The 18,015-nt window shown below is 49.1% G+C and overlaps 10 protein-coding genes across 10 annotated transcripts; 6 read left to right on the top strand and 4 right to left on the bottom strand.

Annotated features, from left to right (window-relative positions):
* Positions 1-1,457: 1,457 nt before the first annotated feature.
* F5891DRAFT_931743 (NYN domain-containing protein) lies at positions 1,458-2,218 on the bottom strand (the record flags this gene model as incomplete). The annotated part of the gene is made up of 3 exons (XM_041373971.1): positions 1,458-1,852; positions 1,904-2,131; positions 2,179-2,218. Coding segments are annotated over 3 exons (663 nt in total), but the record flags the coding sequence as incomplete, so codon positions are not given.
* A 1,384-nt stretch (positions 2,219-3,602) lies between these two features.
* Positions 3,603-4,358, top strand: F5891DRAFT_946358 (uncharacterized protein; the record flags this gene model as incomplete). The annotated part of the gene is made up of 1 exon (XM_041374670.1): positions 3,603-4,358. A coding segment is annotated over one exon (756 nt), but the record flags the coding sequence as incomplete, so codon positions are not given.
* A 2,147-nt stretch (positions 4,359-6,505) lies between these two features.
* On the top strand, positions 6,506-7,882 carry F5891DRAFT_945971 (uncharacterized protein; the record flags this gene model as incomplete). The annotated part of the gene is made up of 5 exons (XM_041374649.1): positions 6,506-6,584; positions 6,642-6,783; positions 6,832-7,384; positions 7,434-7,699; positions 7,750-7,882. Coding segments are annotated over 5 exons (1,173 nt in total), but the record flags the coding sequence as incomplete, so codon positions are not given.
* Positions 7,883-8,392: 510 nt separating this feature from the next.
* Positions 8,393-9,221, bottom strand: F5891DRAFT_1104747 (uncharacterized protein). The gene is made up of 3 exons (XM_041363635.1): positions 9,029-9,221; positions 8,836-8,966; positions 8,393-8,780 (listed from the first exon to the last, which is right to left on the bottom strand). The coding sequence occupies exons 1-3, from the start codon at positions 9,069-9,071 to the stop codon at positions 8,709-8,711; spliced, it is 246 nt and encodes an 81-aa protein (XP_041229500.1). The 5' UTR covers positions 9,072-9,221; the 3' UTR covers positions 8,393-8,708.
* Positions 9,222-9,237: 16 nt separating this feature from the next.
* Positions 9,238-10,786, top strand: F5891DRAFT_1015888 (UBC-like protein). Its single transcript, XM_041360900.1, has 8 exons — positions 9,238-9,427; positions 9,484-9,560; positions 9,632-9,643; positions 9,695-9,844; positions 9,898-9,919; positions 9,976-10,017; positions 10,070-10,172; positions 10,231-10,786. The coding sequence occupies exons 1-8, from the start codon at positions 9,400-9,402 to the stop codon at positions 10,556-10,558; spliced, it is 762 nt and encodes a 253-aa protein (XP_041229499.1). The 5' UTR covers positions 9,238-9,399; the 3' UTR covers positions 10,559-10,786.
* A 182-nt stretch (positions 10,787-10,968) lies between these two features.
* F5891DRAFT_946208 (uncharacterized protein) lies at positions 10,969-11,394 on the top strand (the record flags this gene model as incomplete). Its single annotated transcript, XM_041374661.1, has 1 exon — positions 10,969-11,394. One exon carries the CDS (start codon positions 10,969-10,971, stop codon positions 11,392-11,394), a length of 426 nt encoding a protein of 141 aa, XP_041229498.1.
* Positions 11,395-11,524: 130 nt separating this feature from the next.
* On the bottom strand, positions 11,525-14,384 carry F5891DRAFT_60094 (Pre-mRNA splicing factor PRP21 like protein-domain-containing protein). Its single transcript, XM_041372430.1, has 5 exons — positions 14,062-14,384; positions 13,700-14,006; positions 13,329-13,648; positions 12,854-13,279; positions 11,525-12,799 (listed from the first exon to the last, which is right to left on the bottom strand). Exons 1-5 carry the CDS (start codon positions 14,195-14,197, stop codon positions 11,655-11,657), a joined length of 2,334 nt encoding a protein of 777 aa, XP_041229497.1. The 5' UTR covers positions 14,198-14,384; the 3' UTR covers positions 11,525-11,654.
* F5891DRAFT_1015880 (mitochondrial 54S ribosomal protein YmL31) lies at positions 14,238-14,890 on the top strand. Its single transcript, XM_041360899.1, has 4 exons — positions 14,238-14,384; positions 14,437-14,551; positions 14,609-14,728; positions 14,782-14,890. The coding sequence occupies exons 1-4, from the start codon at positions 14,335-14,337 to the stop codon at positions 14,812-14,814; spliced, it is 318 nt and encodes a 105-aa protein (XP_041229496.1). The 5' UTR covers positions 14,238-14,334; the 3' UTR covers positions 14,815-14,890.
* On the bottom strand, positions 14,737-16,073 carry F5891DRAFT_60050 (U3-containing 90S pre-ribosomal complex subunit-domain containing protein). The gene is made up of 5 exons (XM_041372425.1): positions 15,761-16,073; positions 15,556-15,706; positions 15,426-15,500; positions 15,107-15,376; positions 14,737-15,056 (listed from the first exon to the last, which is right to left on the bottom strand). The coding sequence occupies exons 1-5, from the start codon at positions 15,974-15,976 to the stop codon at positions 14,878-14,880; spliced, it is 891 nt and encodes a 296-aa protein (XP_041229495.1). The 5' UTR covers positions 15,977-16,073; the 3' UTR covers positions 14,737-14,877.
* A 48-nt stretch (positions 16,074-16,121) lies between these two features.
* On the top strand, positions 16,122-18,015 carry F5891DRAFT_60186 (ribonuclease H-like domain-containing protein). The gene is made up of 7 exons (XM_041372433.1): positions 16,122-16,442; positions 16,508-16,660; positions 16,728-16,880; positions 16,934-17,110; positions 17,176-17,274; positions 17,331-17,429; positions 17,501-18,015. The coding sequence occupies exons 1-7, from the start codon at positions 16,440-16,442 to the stop codon at positions 17,645-17,647; spliced, it is 831 nt and encodes a 276-aa protein (XP_041229494.1). The 5' UTR covers positions 16,122-16,439; the 3' UTR covers positions 17,648-18,015.

Genomic DNA, 18,015 nt, shown 5'->3' with positions numbered 1-18,015 from the left:
AGACAGATGATGAGCGGCCGGAAGCAAAGCGGAATCGGCACAATTGCCCTGAAAGGTTCAGCGTTTGGGTTCAGCGGGGGTGGTTTGGTGGGACCTGGCGTCGGTGGTGGCATAGCTGATGGAGATGGAGTCGGACTTGGCGTCTTGGTATGAGGAATGTTGTCCTGTGGCGTAGGAGAGTTGTTGCTGTGGACAGTCGATGGGGTGGATGATGACTGAGGTGTATCCAAGTCGATGTCCTGCCTTAACAAATTCGGATGTAGTGTTATCCATGCGTCGCCCTCCCGCCCACCAAGCTGGATAAGAGAAGCATGTTCTGCTAGTGCAGTGTATTGCGCGAACCTGGTCACTCCAGCGCTCAGGTACACATTCTTGTCATGCTGCACCAATTCACCAGCAATTATGGACCTTGATGGTTTCATTTCCCCTTTTGACCTCGCCAGCAAAAGCCGATTCATCAGGGGGAGGAACTTCAAAGGTGTATTACGTCGAATCTTATCTTCCACGGACTCGATAGGAGGCGTTTGACACGCAGAAGGATTGTCTTCGTTATCACTGATAACAGATGATGCTTGTTGTGAGTCCACGTCAACGTTAGACGTGCTCACATCAGAATCGGAGACAGTCAGAGCCGGCGAAGACGGCGTCGACGAGGACATGGTGATTACAGAATGTGGAGGGGTAAAGGAACTCGGAGGATCAAACAGAGGGTTCGTAACGTCGACCGTAGTCCAAATTGGACTGTCACCCGAGGTATCAAACTCGCTAGTGCTGCTGTCGTCTCCGTCTTCGTCATCAATTCCAAAGGCGTCCTGGAGTGCCGCTTTGTCCGACGCAACGGCATGATTATCCAACATGGCTGAGGTAAGGTCGATGTTCGCTGAACTCGGTGCAGTAATGTCATCACTCCGTCCCCGTGAGGATACTATAGGTGACAAGGGCACTGCAGCAGGTACAGCGTTCTGTGGTTTGCCGTCGTATGAGATGGAGGTGCCCCCTGAGATGGTACGGGTGTGTGATAAAGGGGGGAGGGGAGTGTTCTTCGAATCAACGTTGTACGTGACAGCGGGCGGTGGAGAAAGTGGGAAGTTACTTGAGCCTGTGGCCGGTAGTGGGCCAGACTCTGCGCTGTTCTGATTGCGTTCCAGACCGGTAAAGGTTCTGGAAAAAGGATCTCGAGTCGCATCCTGAATCTCGTTAGCGTAGCTAACGAAACTGTCCGCGAGACTTTCATTTGAAAGTGCTTTGTGCTCTTTGAGAGGGGAGCCCGAGCCTTGTTCGAGGTCTGAGACACTATGTGTCGACTGTGTCGCGGATCTAGTCCGCGACGCCACAGACTCGAATCTAGAACGTACAGGCGTCTCATGGATTTTGCTAGAAACCTTCTTCGGCGTCAACGTCGAGGCAGGTTGAGTAGCATCACCTGGAGCTGTGTCTGAACTCTGTTCAAATACTGACGGCTGTAGCAGCTCTGCTGCACTGACGCGCCGCGTATGGGTCGGTGCTGTGGGGAGATTCGAAGAAAGAAGAGTGACAGCAGGATCTTCGTTTGAATCGCAAATTTCGCGTGATAACCGCTCTACGATATCTTCGTCAAGGTTGCGATAAGGTTGCCGCACCGGTGCTGTATCGGCTTCTGTGCGCTTTCCAAGAATAGCAAAATTCCAATCCACCACGACAGAGGCCTGAGACTCCAAGCTCTGGGGAATATTTGGGGCTGGAGGTACGACGAGAACGACATTATACTGTCGAAGGCGGAGGGTTGATATGGCATAAGCGTAATCTCGGTCACCGGCTATCAGAATGACTGTGGCAGGTGAAGGATTATCGACAGCAAATGTAATCATATCCACTAAAAATGAAGTTCATAGTGCACACTACGGGCGCCTTGCGGAATACACACCAAGAATCATCTTGTCCACGACTTCCTTCTTGCCGTTGTGGGGGCAGTCAATTATGGACACCCCAGAGGACTGAAGGTCAGAGCGAAACCCGACAGACTTCTGGGAGGACTGCGAGGACATGTCAAAGTATGCTTTGAACGATATTACGTATCCAAAGACATGAGCAATTCGTCTAATGCCATTTACAATGGCATGTCCTTGAGAATTCAAGGGAGGACTACAATTTTCTGACAGAGGACATGAGCTATAGTAGGCAGTTGGATAGAAAGCTTACCATAGTCCCAGAAAATAGCGACCTTTCTATTGTTTGACATGAGACTCTCATTTGGGAGGGGGAATAAGTGAGGTGTCTCGTGAACTCAGGAGCCCTTAATTTGTACTGGACCAAGCATGCCGTTAAGTGGACTGCCTTCCATTTTGGGGTTACTTAACGCTACACAGCCTAGTGGGCGTGTTGCACCGCACTGCACAGTCACAAGGATGCTTACCCCGATGCCTACAGATGCGACTTGAAAATCTGTTCTACACCTACCTCGGGCGCACTTGCTGTTGTGCCGCTGGATTAAAGACGGAGAAAAACAAAGTCCGACGAGTGCGCGCTGCTGTGCGTGGTTACGAGAAACTAACCCCCGAATTGTATTATCTGTTAACTTGTCCGGCGTCAAGAATAAAAAATAGAATATGCCCAGTGACCTACAGCCGTGTGAGTGTGGCCTCCACCCAACCTTCTCGGCTCTCGCTATAGCCCCCCTAAATAACGCAGCAAGCGAATGTTATGTAAAAGCGGGGAAAAGGTGTGGAAAACACGTGTGAGTCGTGCTGTAGAAAAGTCGTGCATGGCTGGAATTCGCGTGGTACATGCATGGACTTGTTAGGCACGGGGAACTACAGATAGAAGGAGCATGAGCATTTGGAGTGTCTAGCGAGATGGTAATTTATCGACGATCTAGCTAGTTTACCGTTGCGGACTCAGGCTGGGTTCACATCGAATACGTCCAACGAGCACTTACTGCGGTTTGCATGCAGCTTGTGACACCACACCTATGTAGAAGCTCCACAGCACGCACTGAGAGAAGATATGATATCAGTGACAACAAAAGTTGCTTGTTAGGGAACCCCAACATTCTACAATTCACCCACGTTGGATTCGGAAGGCTGAAGACGTGATTATCCGAGACGTGGGTTGCTCGGTTGTGGAGGGAAAATTTCGATGATTGACAAGACATATATAATATGATATCCCCATGGATTGCTAGGTTGCAACTTCAACTCTATCTTATACCTTCGGGGATTCTTCGATTCTTCGCCTCCATCATCAAGTCCGACTTGAAGGACACCACCGAGCCAATCATCCAATCAAGATATGCCAGGCTAGCCCTGGCTGGTCCATGAGAGGGGCAGGAATCATGCAATGATAAATAATGCGGCCGAGATGTGCGGAATTAAGCCTGCTGCAAGAAGTTCAGAACACTCCAAAGAAGAGGTTTTTACTCCAGTCCAGATCAGTAGAAGTTCTACTTCGCGATCACATGCATCGACGCGTACGCGTAGATTCCCACGGTGTTTGTTGACTATTATCTTTGTTCATTACCACAACCGAGATACACCCGCCAACGACCCTAACGACCAGCTCACTATCGAGCTCAACGTTCACGACAGCGACGACATCGGGCGGTTAACCATATAATAGCGCTCACAATGAGCGCACATATAAATTCCATAGCGTCACCACAATCGCTCCTTTCCAACTCGTCTGATCCTGTTCAATCATCCATACGTCGCAATTCTGCCATGGGCTGGAACAAGTCTTCTTCACCGATTGCTAGCACGGGCACCACACCTCTTCGAATTTCAAAGCGTGATAGCTCTAAACCAGCCTTTCCCCTTGTCGCTCGTCGATCCTCATCCAGTTACAGACATCTCAGAAACAACAATCTTGTTTCCAAATCTCCTTTCAAGTCTTCAATTCCAACGCCATCCAGACCTTCTACTTCTCCAATTAGCAATATCTCTCTCCCTAAACTCCCGCAGCGTAGGGTCAGTGGCGAGAAGCGTCCCCGCCCCGACTCCATGCATGACCAAGCTGAAAACGAGCGTCCATTTGCCCTCAAGCGGGAGCGCCGCCAGTCGAAAGTCTACCAGGGACTCGCGGAGAAGGAGCCTGTCACAAAGAGCCCATTCAAACGTCCTACTGGCGCCCGGGAAGAAACTCCACCCCCAGTACCTTCCAAGTCCATCCCTATCCCACCAATTCCAGAGCCTTCTGATATTAGGAGTGCAAATCCACCAAAGGCAGCTACCCCCACCCGCCCATCGCTCGTTACCAAACGCCTCCATGGTCCTCGAACTGCTGACCAGCCCTCCCTTGAACGTAGGCGCCGGAGACGAAAAACCGTAACATGGGATGAGCGTTGTGATGTCCTTGAGTTTGACCGCGAGGAAGGGGAAAATGATCCTTTTCATTCTGATGAAGATGACTATGGTACTCCTGATCCTGATCACCGCGACCAGGCGGCCGCAATATTTGGCTCCCTTCCTTCTGAGCTCTTAGAGTTAGTAGACCCTCCTCCGAGCCTCCCGTCACATATCAGTCCGCCAACCGTCCGTCCGGATGTTGATGTCCTGGAATTGGACTGTAAGGAAGCCCGGCATGATACCTTCTATTCTGAGGAAGATGACCATCGCAGCCCTGGTCAAAGCGAGCAGCCAGCCACAGTATTCGATCCAATTCCCTCTGCGCTTTTGGAGTTCGTAGGCTCCCCTCAGAACCCCCCTTCACCCATCGTTCCTCCAGCCGTCCGTCGGGATTCACCTGCCCTACGCCAAGGCTCCCCACTCTGCGAGTCCGCGAGCTCGCCTAACCTTTCCATTGATAGCAGCGCAGGACGCTCCCCAAGGACTCGCATCAGCAGAGAGGATATCCAAACACGTCTCATGCGAAAACGCAGCTCGGATAGTCCCATGACGTCGGGCAGTATATCTCAGCAAGACGCAGATGCACAACTCCCAAAACAAACCGAGTCTCATGGCAACGACGTTGCCGATATAGAAGTTGAAGACGAAGAGCAGGAGGAACACGTCCAGTCGGTGTCGGTGATGATGGATATCAGTACCGAGCTCGCAACTGTTCAAGCTGCAGAGCGAGGGTCCCCGAGTCTTAACGCTATGCCGCTGAGGGGCCCAACTCAACTTATTTTTCAACCGCCTACGAACGTTCTTTCATCTCCTGACACGACGTATGACATTTCAAACAGCTTTGATCTTAGTGCAGGTCTTGGTGACTCCATGAGCTCAGTGCAGCTTGGCGAGGTGCGCTCTGCCCTCGACAAGGTCATGCAGATGCGCCCCACGCGCAAGCGCAGTACGGACAGTCCTTTGGTGCTGGATGGTGTGGCTGAGCAAGCTGCTGATGCAAAGCCTCCCCAACAAATTGCATCCTGTGACTTTCTCCAGGAGGACAGCATCATCAGTGATGCGGAGACCGAAGAAGACAAAGAACAGGAGAAACGCGTGGAGTCAATGTCGGTGATGACGGATATTAGCGCCGAGCTTGCAACTATCCAAACTGCGGAGAAATGCACGCTTAACTCTGCGGCTGTTGCACTAAGTCAGCAGGAGTCTCCGAATCCTGCCGTTACAAGGAGCTCCCTCGACCTTCTTGCTCCACCTACGAACATCGGGCTGTCTGTTGATGCGAGTTTTGAGCTTAACAGCAGCCTCGGCCTTAGTCCAGGTCTCGGAGATTCTGTGAACTCCGTCCAGTTCAGCGAGATGCGCTCAGCACTCGACAGACTTATGGATGATGTCAAAGGCACAGCGAGTGGGAGCCAAAGCCCGAGAAGGCCCACGCACATGCGCGTCGAGTCTGTCACTGAGGGCATTAGAGCAGGCCAATTCGACAACAGCTTTGGTACGGGCGATGATTCTATGCGCACGGAGACGGACTTCGATGCGTCGATGTCCATGGACAGCCTTGTGGTACAACCACGGGCGGCACCATTGCAGCGCGCGGCGACAGACTCGATAGTTTACACCGCCCCAGCGTTCAGCAGCCCCGTGGTGGCAGAAGAGCAACCGTTGCAGACGAAGCATGCGATACGTGAGAGAGAGGAGCTTATTCTCGAGAAGCGTCGGGCGGCACGAAGACGAGATGACGATGAATCACTGGGATATTATACCCCGCCCCGTGCAGCGCCCGCTGGCAGACCTTCACGTCGGCGGAGTCAGAGTACTGGTGACGCTGGTGCCCCGGCGAAAAGTGATATGCTTCTTGACCTCGGCATCTCTGACAGTGAAGGCGACCTTCTAGCTGACAGCATCTCGAAAGAGTTGAAGAAACTTGACCCTGAACATAGGAAAGGGGTGAGCTAATTGGTTTTTTGTTGCATGTTAAGGTGCTCACGTTAATCTGTACGCAGAAATATCGTATCCGAGAGCATGAGGCGATTTTTGCGTCCGCCGATACAGAGCAGGTCTCTCATATGTCACTTGCTGGTGACGTGAATGGTGGAAAGGCATGGAAGGCCGTCCGACGACCATCGGATATGGTAATTGATTGTTTGCCTCTTCCGCAATTGATTCCAATATTTTTAATGTTCTAGAATGAATATTCCAAGCAAATCAAGGAATATAGGTCAATGGAAAAGCCTGGGAAGGCGCATGGCAAGGTGTTTGTCAGAGGTCAGTAACATTATATTACCCTTGAAATCTATAGCTCATAAGATCATTGATATGCAGTCGTTGGTGTTCGCGGGTTGCAAGTGCCTATACCCCAGCAAGCCACAGCTCTTACATGTACTTTGAACAACGGAATCCATTTTGTTACTACTCCAGAAACCCGTCTATCCAGAGATTCGCGCATCGATCAAGAGTTTGAGCTGTAAGTTTGTCGCTATCAATTTTGTAGATTGTGCTAATCCCGCAACAGTATCGAGCACAACAAGCTAGAGTTCACTCTAACCCTCAAGGTGCGCCGTGATGCACATATCACCGCCCAATCACAGGCTCTTGTGCCACCGCCTGCGCCACGTGTGCAGCCCCCAGCAGTCGCACCCAAGTCTAGGGGTGGCATGCTTAGCTTCTTCTCGTCAACACCTAAAAAGCAACCTCGTGCGACTCCACCCCCTCCACCTGCCCCTCCTTATAAACTCCCAGATAATCTCGCACGGTATCTCAAACAGGATGGAACCCTCGCACGTGCATTGATTTCATTCAAAGATGTGGCTGCGAGATGCGATACTCGGCTATTCGAGACTAGTTATCCACTAATCGGACAGCGCATCGAAGCTTCAGGGGGTCCAACTACCATGGAGTTGGGAGAGATCGTATTGCAGATGTTTAGACTTCCACCTCTACCTGGCGTTTTGAGCAATCAGCTTCCACAGAGTCTTGAAGACTGTCATCGAGGTTTAAGACACGTCGCCTGGCATAAAGTCACGTACTTCGAGGGTACACTTACGCAGCATGGAGGGGATTGCATGGTACGCGATTTTTACCACCTCGTGGAACGGTCACTTAGTTTCACTGCAGACATGGCGGCGACGTCGTCTTCGGGTTATTGGCGCGAATCTTGTTGCATTTAACGATGTCACCAAGAAGGCAACGGCGACCATCAACCTCAAGAAAGCCATCGCAGTTGAGGACAACCAAGATACGCGTACGGACGCTCTCAGTCCTGCTCGGTCAGTAAATGATTACGACGGGATGATCACAGTCGAGCGTTCCTTCCGTCTCGTATTTCCTGGAAACCAAGAAATATTTTTCTTCGCAGACACGGATGATGAGAAGGCGAAGTGGTATGTCCAACCTCGTTCATACACGCCATCCGGCTTACATATCTTTCCAGGCTTGATGTGTTCCGTGCACTTGTCGGGCACATCCCACCGAATCCATTATGGGCAGAGTTAATATGGCAACGGCAGCAAGACATGGCGAAACAGCCCTCTACACAAACTTCTTCGAAGACAGGTCCCCGATAGTATTTCCCTTTTATTTTGGCATTTTTCGTCTAGCGTAGTTCTCGTTCGTCATCTTGTTCGTCATCTTGTTCGTCATCTCGTTTTTCTTCCTGTTTTTTTTTTTCCTTTTCTTGCGATTTTGTTTTCTGTATTATGCTACATTAACGTCGTAGTTAGTCGCATTTGCATGCATATGCTTTCTATGTAACAGTAACTTATGCACATAAAGTACAGACATTATAGTCTTGCTTCTTGGACTTGACTGGCTTGTGCGCGTGAATGCTTTCATGTTACTAAGTGACATTGGTGCACTGCGGACTAACCCTCAGACGTACACAAAATCCTGGCCGCCGGCTGTCAGGGGATGATCGAAAGTGAACGCAAACGCACACAGTAGCACACAGTTCATGATATTGCGGAATGCTAAATATGTCGTGCATGACGGTTTTCCTGCTGTTGCGTGGGTCGTGTATGGATTTCAGAACGGAACCTGACAGATCTATGCTTTGGCCTTGAACGTTTGAACACTCACGTGAACTCCAAAGGACTGGATTTGAGGGCGAAACACGATAGATGTATGCATTGGACGCTCATACTGTCCAAAGATACGGACAATTTGTCGAGTGCCATTTCAAAACAAGACCCTGCAAACTCAAGAGGCAGCTAGGGTTTTCTAGTTGGAGAAATCCGACACGTTCCTGAAATCAGCACAACGGGAACGCAGAGCGGAAAATGCGTGTCATGATCTGACGTATGACGGCTTCAGAATGACACTGAATGAAAGCCAGGCATTGCTGAAACTCATGAAGCTGTGTGCGATGCAAGGGGAGCTGCATATCATATAAGACTATTTGGAGTTTCTGCCCAGTCTAGCGAGGTGGTAATTTATCGAAGATCTAGGTTGTTTGCCGCGGACAGGCTGCAAGGCGACGCAGTGAACACATTATACACTGAATGCGGCTGTCCAGACTTACTGCTGTGCGCATGCATTGAAACAAAGTCTCGGCTGCCGCTTGACATTGATTGCTGGATAACATGTCGCCTGTTGCTGCCCAGCACCCTAGCATATTTGAGAGCTCCACTGCACAGACATTCGGGGGTAAGTCTACGCGTGGGCCGTGGCATTAGTTAAATGACCTGCGCAGAGAGGATAATTTTGGGACTCACTTTTCCGAGGTCTGACCTTGACCTTGGCAATGTGTACCGTCATTTTTCTGTAGAATATCAACCCAGTACTCAACCCACGCTACGGTAGAACCAAGGTATAAGTTTGCGCGAAAGCAGAATAAGGGCTCGTCGTGACCAGGACTTAAACTTAACACCTGAAAATTCAACCCACGTGACCTCAGTAGTGTGATGCCGTTACGGCGTTAATAGCCCACCCATCTGAATCCCTCCACGTTTACAATCATCTCGAAGGATTTCCACTACTTCTAACTTCAAAGTAGCATCCCGTTTGATCCTCGGTATATAGTCTGTAAACTTCAAGTCTGTACCATATTCTTGCTACAGCTGAAGCCTGAAGCACCGAGGCGCCGATGCCTGCACTCAACAAGAATAATTCCGGTGCGCCAACACTAGTCTGCTTACTCTAGCTGTAGATTGACCTGTCACCCACATAGCTGTGAAGCGGATAATGCAAGAGGCCAGGGAACTCGCCAACGATCCCTGCACCGATTACCATGCAGTTCCTCTCGAGGTGCGTGCTCCTAACACGCACGAGTCTCTTATCACCGCCGACACACGCTTGTTCGGACTCCGCAACCATAGGATGATATCTTTGTATGTAACGTTTACCGATAGTGCGTCGACGTATCGAATGACAGATTATAGGAATGGCATTGTACACTTCGTGGCCCCGCTGGTACAGAATTTGAAGGTGGTCTGTATCATTTCCGGATAGTTCTTCCAGCAGAATACCCCTTCCGACCGCCTTCCCTAATGATGCTTACGCCCAATGGACGGTTCGATCTAAATACCAAGGTACGCCCCTTGCCAATCAGATGCCAGAATTACGTCGAGCTTCTGTGGATCAGATATGCATCAGCTTTACAAACTGTTGGTTACTCCTGCAGTATTGTGGAGTCAATTAACTAATGTCTGTTGTACCTTAGACCATGAAGAGGAATGGCAGCCAGCATGGGGTGTTCGCACAGGTAATTCTCTGCGCTTTCGTTCGGCATTAGTGTGCCTGAACTTTTTCATAAGCCATAATTGGACTCCAAGGATTTTTCCCTCTGAAGGGTCAGGCAGCTACCGGTGTTGGTTCTGTCGAATATCCCCTATCGGAACGCAAGCGTCTGGCACAATTGTAAGCCTCGGCCTAGTTTGTACTAAATAAATCTAACGTAACCCATTAACCCATTAAGGTCACGGGAGTGGGTTTGCCCACAATGTAATCAGTGTAATCTAGAGCATCTCCCTGATCCCAAGGAGGGGCCGTCTAAGAATGCAAACGTACTGTCTCTGCCGTTAAGTCTACCTGCCGACACCGCGGACGTCGAAGTTGTTCAAGACGGCTCGACGGCCACTCCCGTCCGTCAGTCCGATAGGATTGAAGAAGAGCGACAAGTCCACATGCATGGAACTGCGCAACTCGCACATCGTAGTTCACACCGGCCTCCGCTAATTCTTGATACCGCGATTTGTGTACTACTTGTTTTGGTTCTAGCGTTACTCTGTCGTCGAGTTTTGTGATCTGAGGTATGACGCGCTAGTAATATATTTCGTATTCGGAACTTTGTTAGTATAATCCTGTACGTTCTAGATGGATTTCCTGACACAGGTTTCATTTCTAAGTATTTTCCGAGGATTCGATCATTATGTTAACACAGATTTGTCATCGACCCTAGCTGTGCGGGGATTCCCTGGGGAAGTGCTGCGTGCCGGCGACTTGTTGGCAGTTGCGCCCTTGGTGGAACCAACTTAAATTATTTATAATAATCGAATATTAATCCTATATCTGGCTTGTACGTGATGATATTTATGAAGACCAGGCTTAGGCCCCCCTGGCTTTAAAATCAGAGGAGACCAGACGATCCGTCTGCTACTGCGACTTGTTTCTTGACTCGTTCTCATCAAAAATGTCAGGCAGTTCCTCACCAAAAATGCGCAAGGGCAGGTCCGTATCGCTTCATCTCCCAAAGCAGTGCGATCCCACGCCAGTACCCCCATCCCTAACAAACTCACCGCACCTCTCGTCGCCGTACAGCGTATTTCGTCGGCAACCAGCTTTTCTCAAGACCCCCTCCCAGGAGGATGACGAGTGGTTGCGAGACATGGTGCCCATGAACAGCGAGCAAGGCGCATTTGAAGAACACCTTCTGAGCGCATCGCAACCAGTCACGCCAGTCGTAGCAGTCCAGAAGCAATGGGAGACATCACAGGAGGAGTCGTTCCGGGGTCGTGCTACGCTATCTCCGAGACCTAACATGCATCGTTCATGGTCGTCTCCTTCAACATCATCAACATCATCTGTCGTCGCTGTGTTACCCTATGACTTGGACAGGTCGGACCAGCAGCGGGTAGTATAGGTCCAGCGTCATCGTGGGCTTTACGTCATATCATTCATGATGATGTTCTCTTTATCTCCTTGGGTCTTAGGTTACATCGGGTTTCAGGTTTCTTTGGGTCTTGAGTTTCATCGGGTTTATATTATCTTGTTATTGCGCTGTAGTGCCTATTATTATTTCACCCTTGGTTGACTTTTACTTTATTTTATACACTCTTACTATATGTCATGCCTTCATAGAATTACGCACCCTATGTTACAAAAAAATAAATGTACAAGCGATCACTTCTTCTTACCAGCAGTGATGCTAAGTACAACAAGATCATCCTCCTCCAAATTATGACTAGCAATAGTACTGTTGTTCGTCAGCATCTTACCCGCATACGATATTCGAACTTTGGAAAGAGGGAGATTGCTGCCAATGACTTGATTTATCCGATCGCGCAGCGTTGAAACCAGCAAAGTTAGAGGAAGGTCTGTAACAGTGACCGTCTGGCCGTTAAGTTTCCATTCCGGCTTGGACGGATCATTGGGAAGTTGCACGAAGAGTGATATGGTGTAGGGATGCATTGCAACCCAGTCTGCTTCAGGATACAAAGCACCACCAGGCAGTTTCGCAATTTTTTGCCGTTTGATAGCAGGCTGTTCTTCTAGTCCTTCCATCTCGTCTGCGCTGCGCACCATACCCGCGTGTGGCTGTGTTCCCACACCACCGGCCATCATTCCTGCCATACGAGAAGGATGCATCCCAGCGGCAGGAGGCTGGTAACCGAACGGCTGCGCAGAGTCGAGACCTTGATAGTGAAGAGGTGGGAGCATGACAGGCGGTGCTTGAGGTGGATATGCTGACGCCGGCTGCGGGCCAGATGAAATAGTAGCGGAAGAGTAAGAAGCTGACCCGGATGATTGCACAGGAGGGGCAGGTAATGATGCGTGAGGTGGAGGTAGACCCGTCATTGCAGGCGGAGGTGCTGACACAGGGCCGATTCCAGGGCCGATCGCATTGGAATCCTGAGGTCCAAGACCCTTTGCACGATGAATGGCAGCAATTTGCTCGTCGAAGTTGACATTGGTTGAATATTTGTCCATCGTAGAAACTTTTGTTGCAGTGTGACCATCCCACACAACCTTCTCCCTCTCTTTCCGGCGTTCCTTCTCTTCTTCTTCCTCTTTCTTCCGCCTCTCCTCGTCAGCCTCAGCGCCGAAAATGTCCACACGTGTACGGGCCAAGTTTTTGAGTGACGATACTACGTTTGCACCGCGCAGAAGCTCGGACGCCTGAGCTTTACGAGCTTCAATGTTGTCACGGTGAGACTTCCATTTGGGATCCAGCAGCTCAATACGCATGTGCTCATCAAGTTCGTCAACGGGAATCTGCTGTCCACAAATCGTGCACGTCGTGAGGGTAGTTCCCTTCTTAGCACCAACTGCAATATTCAAAGGTAAGTTGAGTATCAGAAAGAACAATGCTGACAACAAACGTTTTGGAATATAGTCTGTCCTAATCTTCATAGGTCCAGAAATGCTGGCACTTGCTTGCATCGCGCGGGCGCGCTCAAGTTCCCTCACTCTCTCCTCATCTTCACTCTTCTTCCTTAGTTGCGCTTCATCGTCCTCATCATCGCTCTGTTCCATTGCAGCGTCCTCGTCTTCAACAGCCCCAATCCCAACACCGCTGACAGCTGCCGCCGCTTCGGCCTCTGCTGCCGCCTGTCTGGCCTTGTGAGCTTCTATCTCATCCGCAGTGTTTTCCATAATCATAGCAGCCATTCTCTTTTGAGCAAGCGTCATACTCTCCACTTCCTGCACACTCATTGGAGGAGGAAGCTCTGAATTTGCATCAGCAACCGTGAAATCGATCGTTTGAACGATTGCATAGTCATGCCAGTCGATCTCAGCAAATGCACCTAAAGCAAACGGTCGTAATTGGTTGTCGAGGAGGGAAAAGTAACGCACGTTTCTCTGCCTCCTGGTCATCTCTTCTCTTCTTATCCTTCTCCCTTTTCAAGCGTTCCCAACGGGCATATTTTTTGGACTGCTCTAACGTTGCCCCCTTTGCGCCTTCCTGCGCTCTGTTGCTCAACTCCGCCAACATCTCCTTACTTGGATACAAAATTTTAAGATACTGTTCCACAAGACGGTTGAAGCAACCGAAGAGAGAATGAGTGGGTCGCAGGAAGTCGAACTGATAGTTCCTTCCCTCATTTTGCGAAAGTGTCGCCAAGAATGTCCGTCCGCGACGGGCGGTGAAAAGTGCAGTCAATTTCATGATATCTCTAGCATAAATCATTAGCCACATTCTTGCGGGACATAACCAGGCGACGCACAAGTCAATAGGGCTGACATTGGGCATGTCCATGGCGAACTGCGGCTGAGGTGGTTCGACGCCGAGATCCTCTAGAATCATTGGCATTTCTTCTACCCCGTCCACCTTTTCCTTTTCTTGTGAAGTGTCATCCAGCTCCTCTCCAGCCTCTATCTTCTCCATGCGATGCCTATAGTAAGCATGATAAGGATCCGCGGGGTTGAGGAACGAAAACTTGGGATCCTGACGCTGGTTCTCGCGAATTTTATCCTCAAACTGAGGCGGGTTCGCAGAGCGAGCGACGAACAATGCTGTTCTGTCAATAACAGCTGCCAAAAAAAACAAATTTCAGAACAACGCACACAACATAATGAAAGACCCTACATTTGATTTCCGGAGGTGGCAGGATGAGTCCACTGGTAAACCTGAGTGAAGAATCCCGAATGCCATTCTCCATTTCGACATCACCATTAAAGGCGTGTCCGTTCATGGCAGGCATGGTTTGTGTTTCTACCGCCATGGTTGTTGTCGACGTTAATGGATCCTTAGCTTGAAGTCGTCCATTCACTAAGTCTGATCGGAGTTCTAAATGATGCTGCTCGGCATCTGTCGGCAAATACCTCTTAAGCTACGGCGACCAACTGACTTGCATACAAAATGTTTGGTGCTTTCCGACCTACGTCGGTAAATCTAGGCGGTCTACTATGGTAAGCCGTGCAGCCCATTCAGCAACATTTTCTCATCATATCTGCTGTTCAGGAAAACGCCATGGAAGTTGTCGATCACGCGAAAAGCCAATGCGCGTGCTCGTCTGAAGAAAGTCGACACAGTCATTGAAACGGTCAGAGCAAGTGGCATACAATGCGGTGCATTGGTGAGCTAGTCGACTTGCTTTTCCTGTGTCTCATATGGTTTAAATTTGTATTTTCAGGAGAAGGCACTACAGCTGCCTAAAGAGCACGAGATGGATCCCAAGGATAAATACACGGTGTTCAGTGCGACTTCACGAGGCTATCGAAAGGGCATTCACAAAGTGCCCAAATGGACTAGAGTGAGCTGGTTATCATTAATTTCGCATGGTATATTGAAATGTTCACTTATTAGCTCACACTAAGAGTCAACCCGAAGGGATTTTAAGTGATGTCTCTTTATATAGAATGCAGTATTATACTTTTACATAACTTAATCCCATGGGATCGACTAGAAAAACACCAGTTGGATTTTCCCCTCTTGAATACCCTTGAGTACATTCGGCGCCCCTAGAACAGTTCGGAATACTTCGTCCCGAGTCTCTGGGATGTCCAACAAACTTCTTTTCTTTGTATCTCGATATGAGATATCCAGGATAATGTGTGTGAGCTGAGACACCAAAAGGGCGTCTGAGAAATATTGAGAGTGTGTTTATGTGCCAGGATAGTATCTAGCTCACCGGTTTCACATAATAGTTTCCCGATTCTTCCAGGAGTTCCAACAGCAGAACCAATTTTTGACCTCTTGAGATAAGAAACGTGCTCTTCGAGTTTAAAGTGTCTCGCAAACAACTTTGCTACATCTGCACCCTTCTCACGGCGCAGCCTCTTATCTTTGAGAACTCTGGTCGCATCAGCAACTCGGAGTGCAGCTCCGGCTATGAACAGCAAGGTGGGAGCTCCAGCCACTTTGGATCTTTGCGACAGACGGGTGTGTAGTGTCGGAAGAACTACCATACATTAATGTACATTTGCAACATGTAAGATGAAAAGACATACCTTCGATAATGAACTCAACCAAATTGTCTAATGTTCTCGATCCCGTCCATATCGCTGTATCCACGATCGATGCTTCTGTCTAGTTGTTAAATTGATATCATTCTTTGAGGACTAGTGTAGTTGAGCTTACCGGGTATCAAGACGTCGCTGAGTTCTATCTCAGACATGGCAGGGAAAGCTTTGACTTGCATAGATGAGACATAGTCTGCGAGTTTGTGAGCAGGTTGCGCTGCCACTGAAAGAGGCTCGGTAACCTCGACTGTTTCTGCTAACTTCCTCTTCTGCGAAAGATAATGATTGAGTGAAAGACCAATGATCTGATAGGTGACACAAACCTTGATCTTGCGCTCCTTCTCCTTCTCCCTCCGTTTGCGTTTCTTTTCTGTCATTGATTTCTCCTTGATATAAACCTCCGCTTCCTCAGCATCTTCATCTGCACTAAGAAGACCACTTATATCATCGCCTGGACCATTATCCTCCTCACCAGAGGTAGCAACGAGTTCGTCTGGCACGAAGTCATCGTCCAAGTCGTCACCTCGTTGACCATTCATGCTGCTGTGAGACAAGATGTAGCGGTGAGAACAATGACGGTAACAAGCTTTAGAAATGGTCCGAGAGCCAAGAAAACTTTTTGCTTCCGCCGCCCGCGATCCGTGATGATTGCCGGATGGTGCCGAAATACTAGTAGGGGCCTTGTCTACATATACTTGTCAGACCATGAAATGTACGTTGAGCTGAACTCAATAATCACTTACAAGTTACCAGCGAGTCGATTGCCCAGGACTCACCGTCAATCTAACATCATGCAGCTTGCAAGCCCTGACCTGGACGGGTTATTTCCCTTTGTGACCTTCTTCCTATCCCTAATTCAACTGCTGGGCTCTAATTGGAAAGCCCTTCTACTCTCTTCGTTTCTTATCTGGTCTGTGACAGTCTTTACACGCCGCGCAAAACAGTCGAAAGATTCTTCTTCGCTGCTGGTCGAGGGTTCTCCCTCTCCTCGAGTGCCCTTAAATGGTTCAGACATCCCTTCAATACATCATCATCCATATTCGCAAATATCTGACAGACCAACTTCAAAGTCATCTTCGCAAACTCAAAAGAAAGATCTGATGGTGAAAGGTGCTCAAAAGCAGGATCATCGTGTGAAGCCACCCTACGATGCCTTCCTTGTTTTGGACGTTGAGGCTACTTGTGAAAAGGGCACCGGCTTTGAGTGGCCTAATGAAATCATAGTTCGTCTTATCTACCATTACATGATTCTTTATACACCCAGTTCCTGACCACGTCTCACTTACATAGGAGTGGCCTGTTTGTCTCATGCGCTGGAAGGATAAATCGGACCAAGGAAGAGCTTGCCAGCTGGAAATTGTTGATGAGTTTAGGAGCTTCGTCAAGCCCACATGGAGACCTCAGCTATCGCAATTTTGCACAGAACTTACAGGAATCACGCAAGTTCGTCTGATGCTTCTACTTCAATGCAATGCAATGCCACGATTGAACATTAGGTCCAAGTCAACACAGCGCCAACCTTCCAGAATGTTCTGAAGATGTTTGCACGTTTTCTGGCCAATCACGGATTAATCGATCCAAAGAGCGGGAGACCTGTACAACGCTTCTGTTGGTGCAGTGACGGACCTTTTGATATAAGGGATTTCGTCGTGAAGCAATGTTTTATATCGAAGGTCAGTTGTCTACGCAGGTTTACGTGAATCGATTAAAAGTTCGATCGATCTCATTGTCTTGTTAGATGCCTATGCCATTGTGGCTCAAAGGGGATATTCTCGACGTCAGGAAAGTTGTCTCGGTTTGGGCAGTTGCGTCTAGCAACCCGGACACCACAATCAAGGTGCTTATTAACTTTCGTCGATGCGGACTCACTCTCACTCACGATTCTTTTATCAGCCTTCCGCACGTTCTCACATTCGATCATTGAACATACCACAGCAGTTGCAAGTCCTCGGGTTGCCAGCGTTTCAAGGCCGTTTGCACAGCGGTATTGACGTCAGTACTCGATTTCACATGTAACTCTGCCTTGCTAATATTCTTTTTCACATTGTCATTTTCTCCCACAGGACACACGGAACATCGCACGTGTGATGACTGAGCTTGCTAGTCGTGGAGTCCGTTTGGAACCCAAGACATCCATCAATCCGAATCGTCGCTGGAATTGGATGGGAAAGTCGGGGGTGGTTCTCGAGCACACTCTAATGTCCCAATGATAAAATGTGATTGCTGCAGGAATGTTTGTCGCCAATTATTGATTTCTAGCACAAGGAGAGTAGTGGTGTAAAGTCTGAAACACATCTATTTCTAAATAAATATTAAAAGCGTTCATTCACCTGCGAGCGAACTAATAGTGCTATTTCTGTTTGACCAAGCCGTCTGCGCCAGTAAGTACCACTCGCGGTCACAGCTAGAAAAAAAAGAACCCTGATACGCTGGCTAACTTGGTTCCCGAAAATACGTGATTGTGAGATTTCCCGGAGGCACAGAATGAGCAGTGTGTTAGATACACAAGGATGAGAAACAGGGTGTGGGTGGTCTGGCGCCCGACACATCCCACGCCCAATGTGAGTTGGAAAATTTA

The sequence above is a fragment of the Suillus fuscotomentosus genome (assembly GCF_016647785.1).
Source record: "Suillus fuscotomentosus strain FC203 chromosome Unknown F5891scaffold_11, whole genome shotgun sequence".
NCBI lineage: Eukaryota > Fungi > Basidiomycota > Agaricomycetes > Boletales > Suillaceae > Suillus > Suillus fuscotomentosus.
Note: the sequence above shows the minus strand (reverse complement) of the source record. Positions and strands in the feature narration are given on the sequence as shown.

What these genes read in the sequence shown, in the direction of transcription:
- F5891DRAFT_1104747 (XM_041363635.1), bottom strand. Translation starts at nt 9,071, where the DNA reads ATGACGGTACACATTGCCAAGGTCAAGGTCAGACCTCGGAAAA. An exon ending in CAAGGTCAGACCTCGGAAAA is followed by an intron (nt 8,967 to 9,028) that starts GTGAGTCCCAAA and finishes GCCCACGCGTAG; the next exon opens with ACTTACCCCCGAATGTCTGT. An exon ending in TTCAATGCATGCGCACAGCA is followed by an intron (nt 8,781 to 8,835) that starts GTAAGTCTGGAC and finishes GTCGCCTTGCAG; the next exon opens with CCTGTCCGCGGCAAACAACC.
- F5891DRAFT_1015888 (XM_041360900.1), top strand. Translation starts at nt 9,400, where the DNA reads ATGCCTGCACTCAACAAGAATAATTCCG. An exon ending in ATGCATCAGCTTTACAAACT is followed by an intron (nt 9,920 to 9,975) that starts GTTGGTTACTCC and finishes GTTGTACCTTAG; the next exon opens with ACCATGAAGAGGAATGGCAG. An exon ending in AGCATGGGGTGTTCGCACAG is followed by an intron (nt 10,018 to 10,069) that starts GTAATTCTCTGC and finishes CTTTTTCATAAG; the next exon opens with CCATAATTGGACTCCAAGGA.
- F5891DRAFT_60094 (XM_041372430.1), bottom strand. Translation starts at nt 14,197, where the DNA reads ATGGCGGTAGAAACACAAACCATGCCTGCCATGAACGGACACGCCTTT. An exon ending in AATGTCAGCCCTATTGACTT is followed by an intron (nt 13,649 to 13,699) that starts GTGCGTCGCCTG and finishes GATTTATGCTAG; the next exon opens with AGATATCATGAAATTGACTG. An exon ending in GACAGACTATATTCCAAAAC is followed by an intron (nt 12,800 to 12,853) that starts GTTTGTTGTCAG and finishes TGAATATTGCAG; the next exon opens with TTGGTGCTAAGAAGGGAACT.
- F5891DRAFT_1015880 (XM_041360899.1), top strand. Translation starts at nt 14,335, where the DNA reads ATGTTTGGTGCTTTCCGACCTACGTCGGTAAATCTAGGCGGTCTACTA. An exon ending in AATCTAGGCGGTCTACTATG is followed by an intron (nt 14,385 to 14,436) that starts GTAAGCCGTGCA and finishes TCTGCTGTTCAG; the next exon opens with GAAAACGCCATGGAAGTTGT. An exon ending in GCATACAATGCGGTGCATTG is followed by an intron (nt 14,552 to 14,608) that starts GTGAGCTAGTCG and finishes TTGTATTTTCAG; the next exon opens with GAGAAGGCACTACAGCTGCC.
- F5891DRAFT_60050 (XM_041372425.1), bottom strand. Translation starts at nt 15,976, where the DNA reads ATGAATGGTCAACGAGGTGACGACTTGGACGATGACTTCGTGCCAGAC. An exon ending in GGTTGAGTTCATTATCGAAG is followed by an intron (nt 15,377 to 15,425) that starts GTATGTCTTTTC and finishes AATGTATGGTAG; the next exon opens with TTCTTCCGACACTACACACC. An exon ending in GAAACTATTATGTGAAACCG is followed by an intron (nt 15,057 to 15,106) that starts GTGAGCTAGATA and finishes AATATTTCTCAG; the next exon opens with ACGCCCTTTTGGTGTCTCAG.
- F5891DRAFT_60186 (XM_041372433.1), top strand. An exon ending in AGTGGCCTAATGAAATCATA is followed by an intron (nt 16,661 to 16,727) that starts GTTCGTCTTATC and finishes TCACTTACATAG; the next exon opens with GAGTGGCCTGTTTGTCTCAT. An exon ending in GTTTGCACAGCGGTATTGAC is followed by an intron (nt 17,430 to 17,500) that starts GTCAGTACTCGA and finishes TTTCTCCCACAG; the next exon opens with GACACACGGAACATCGCACG.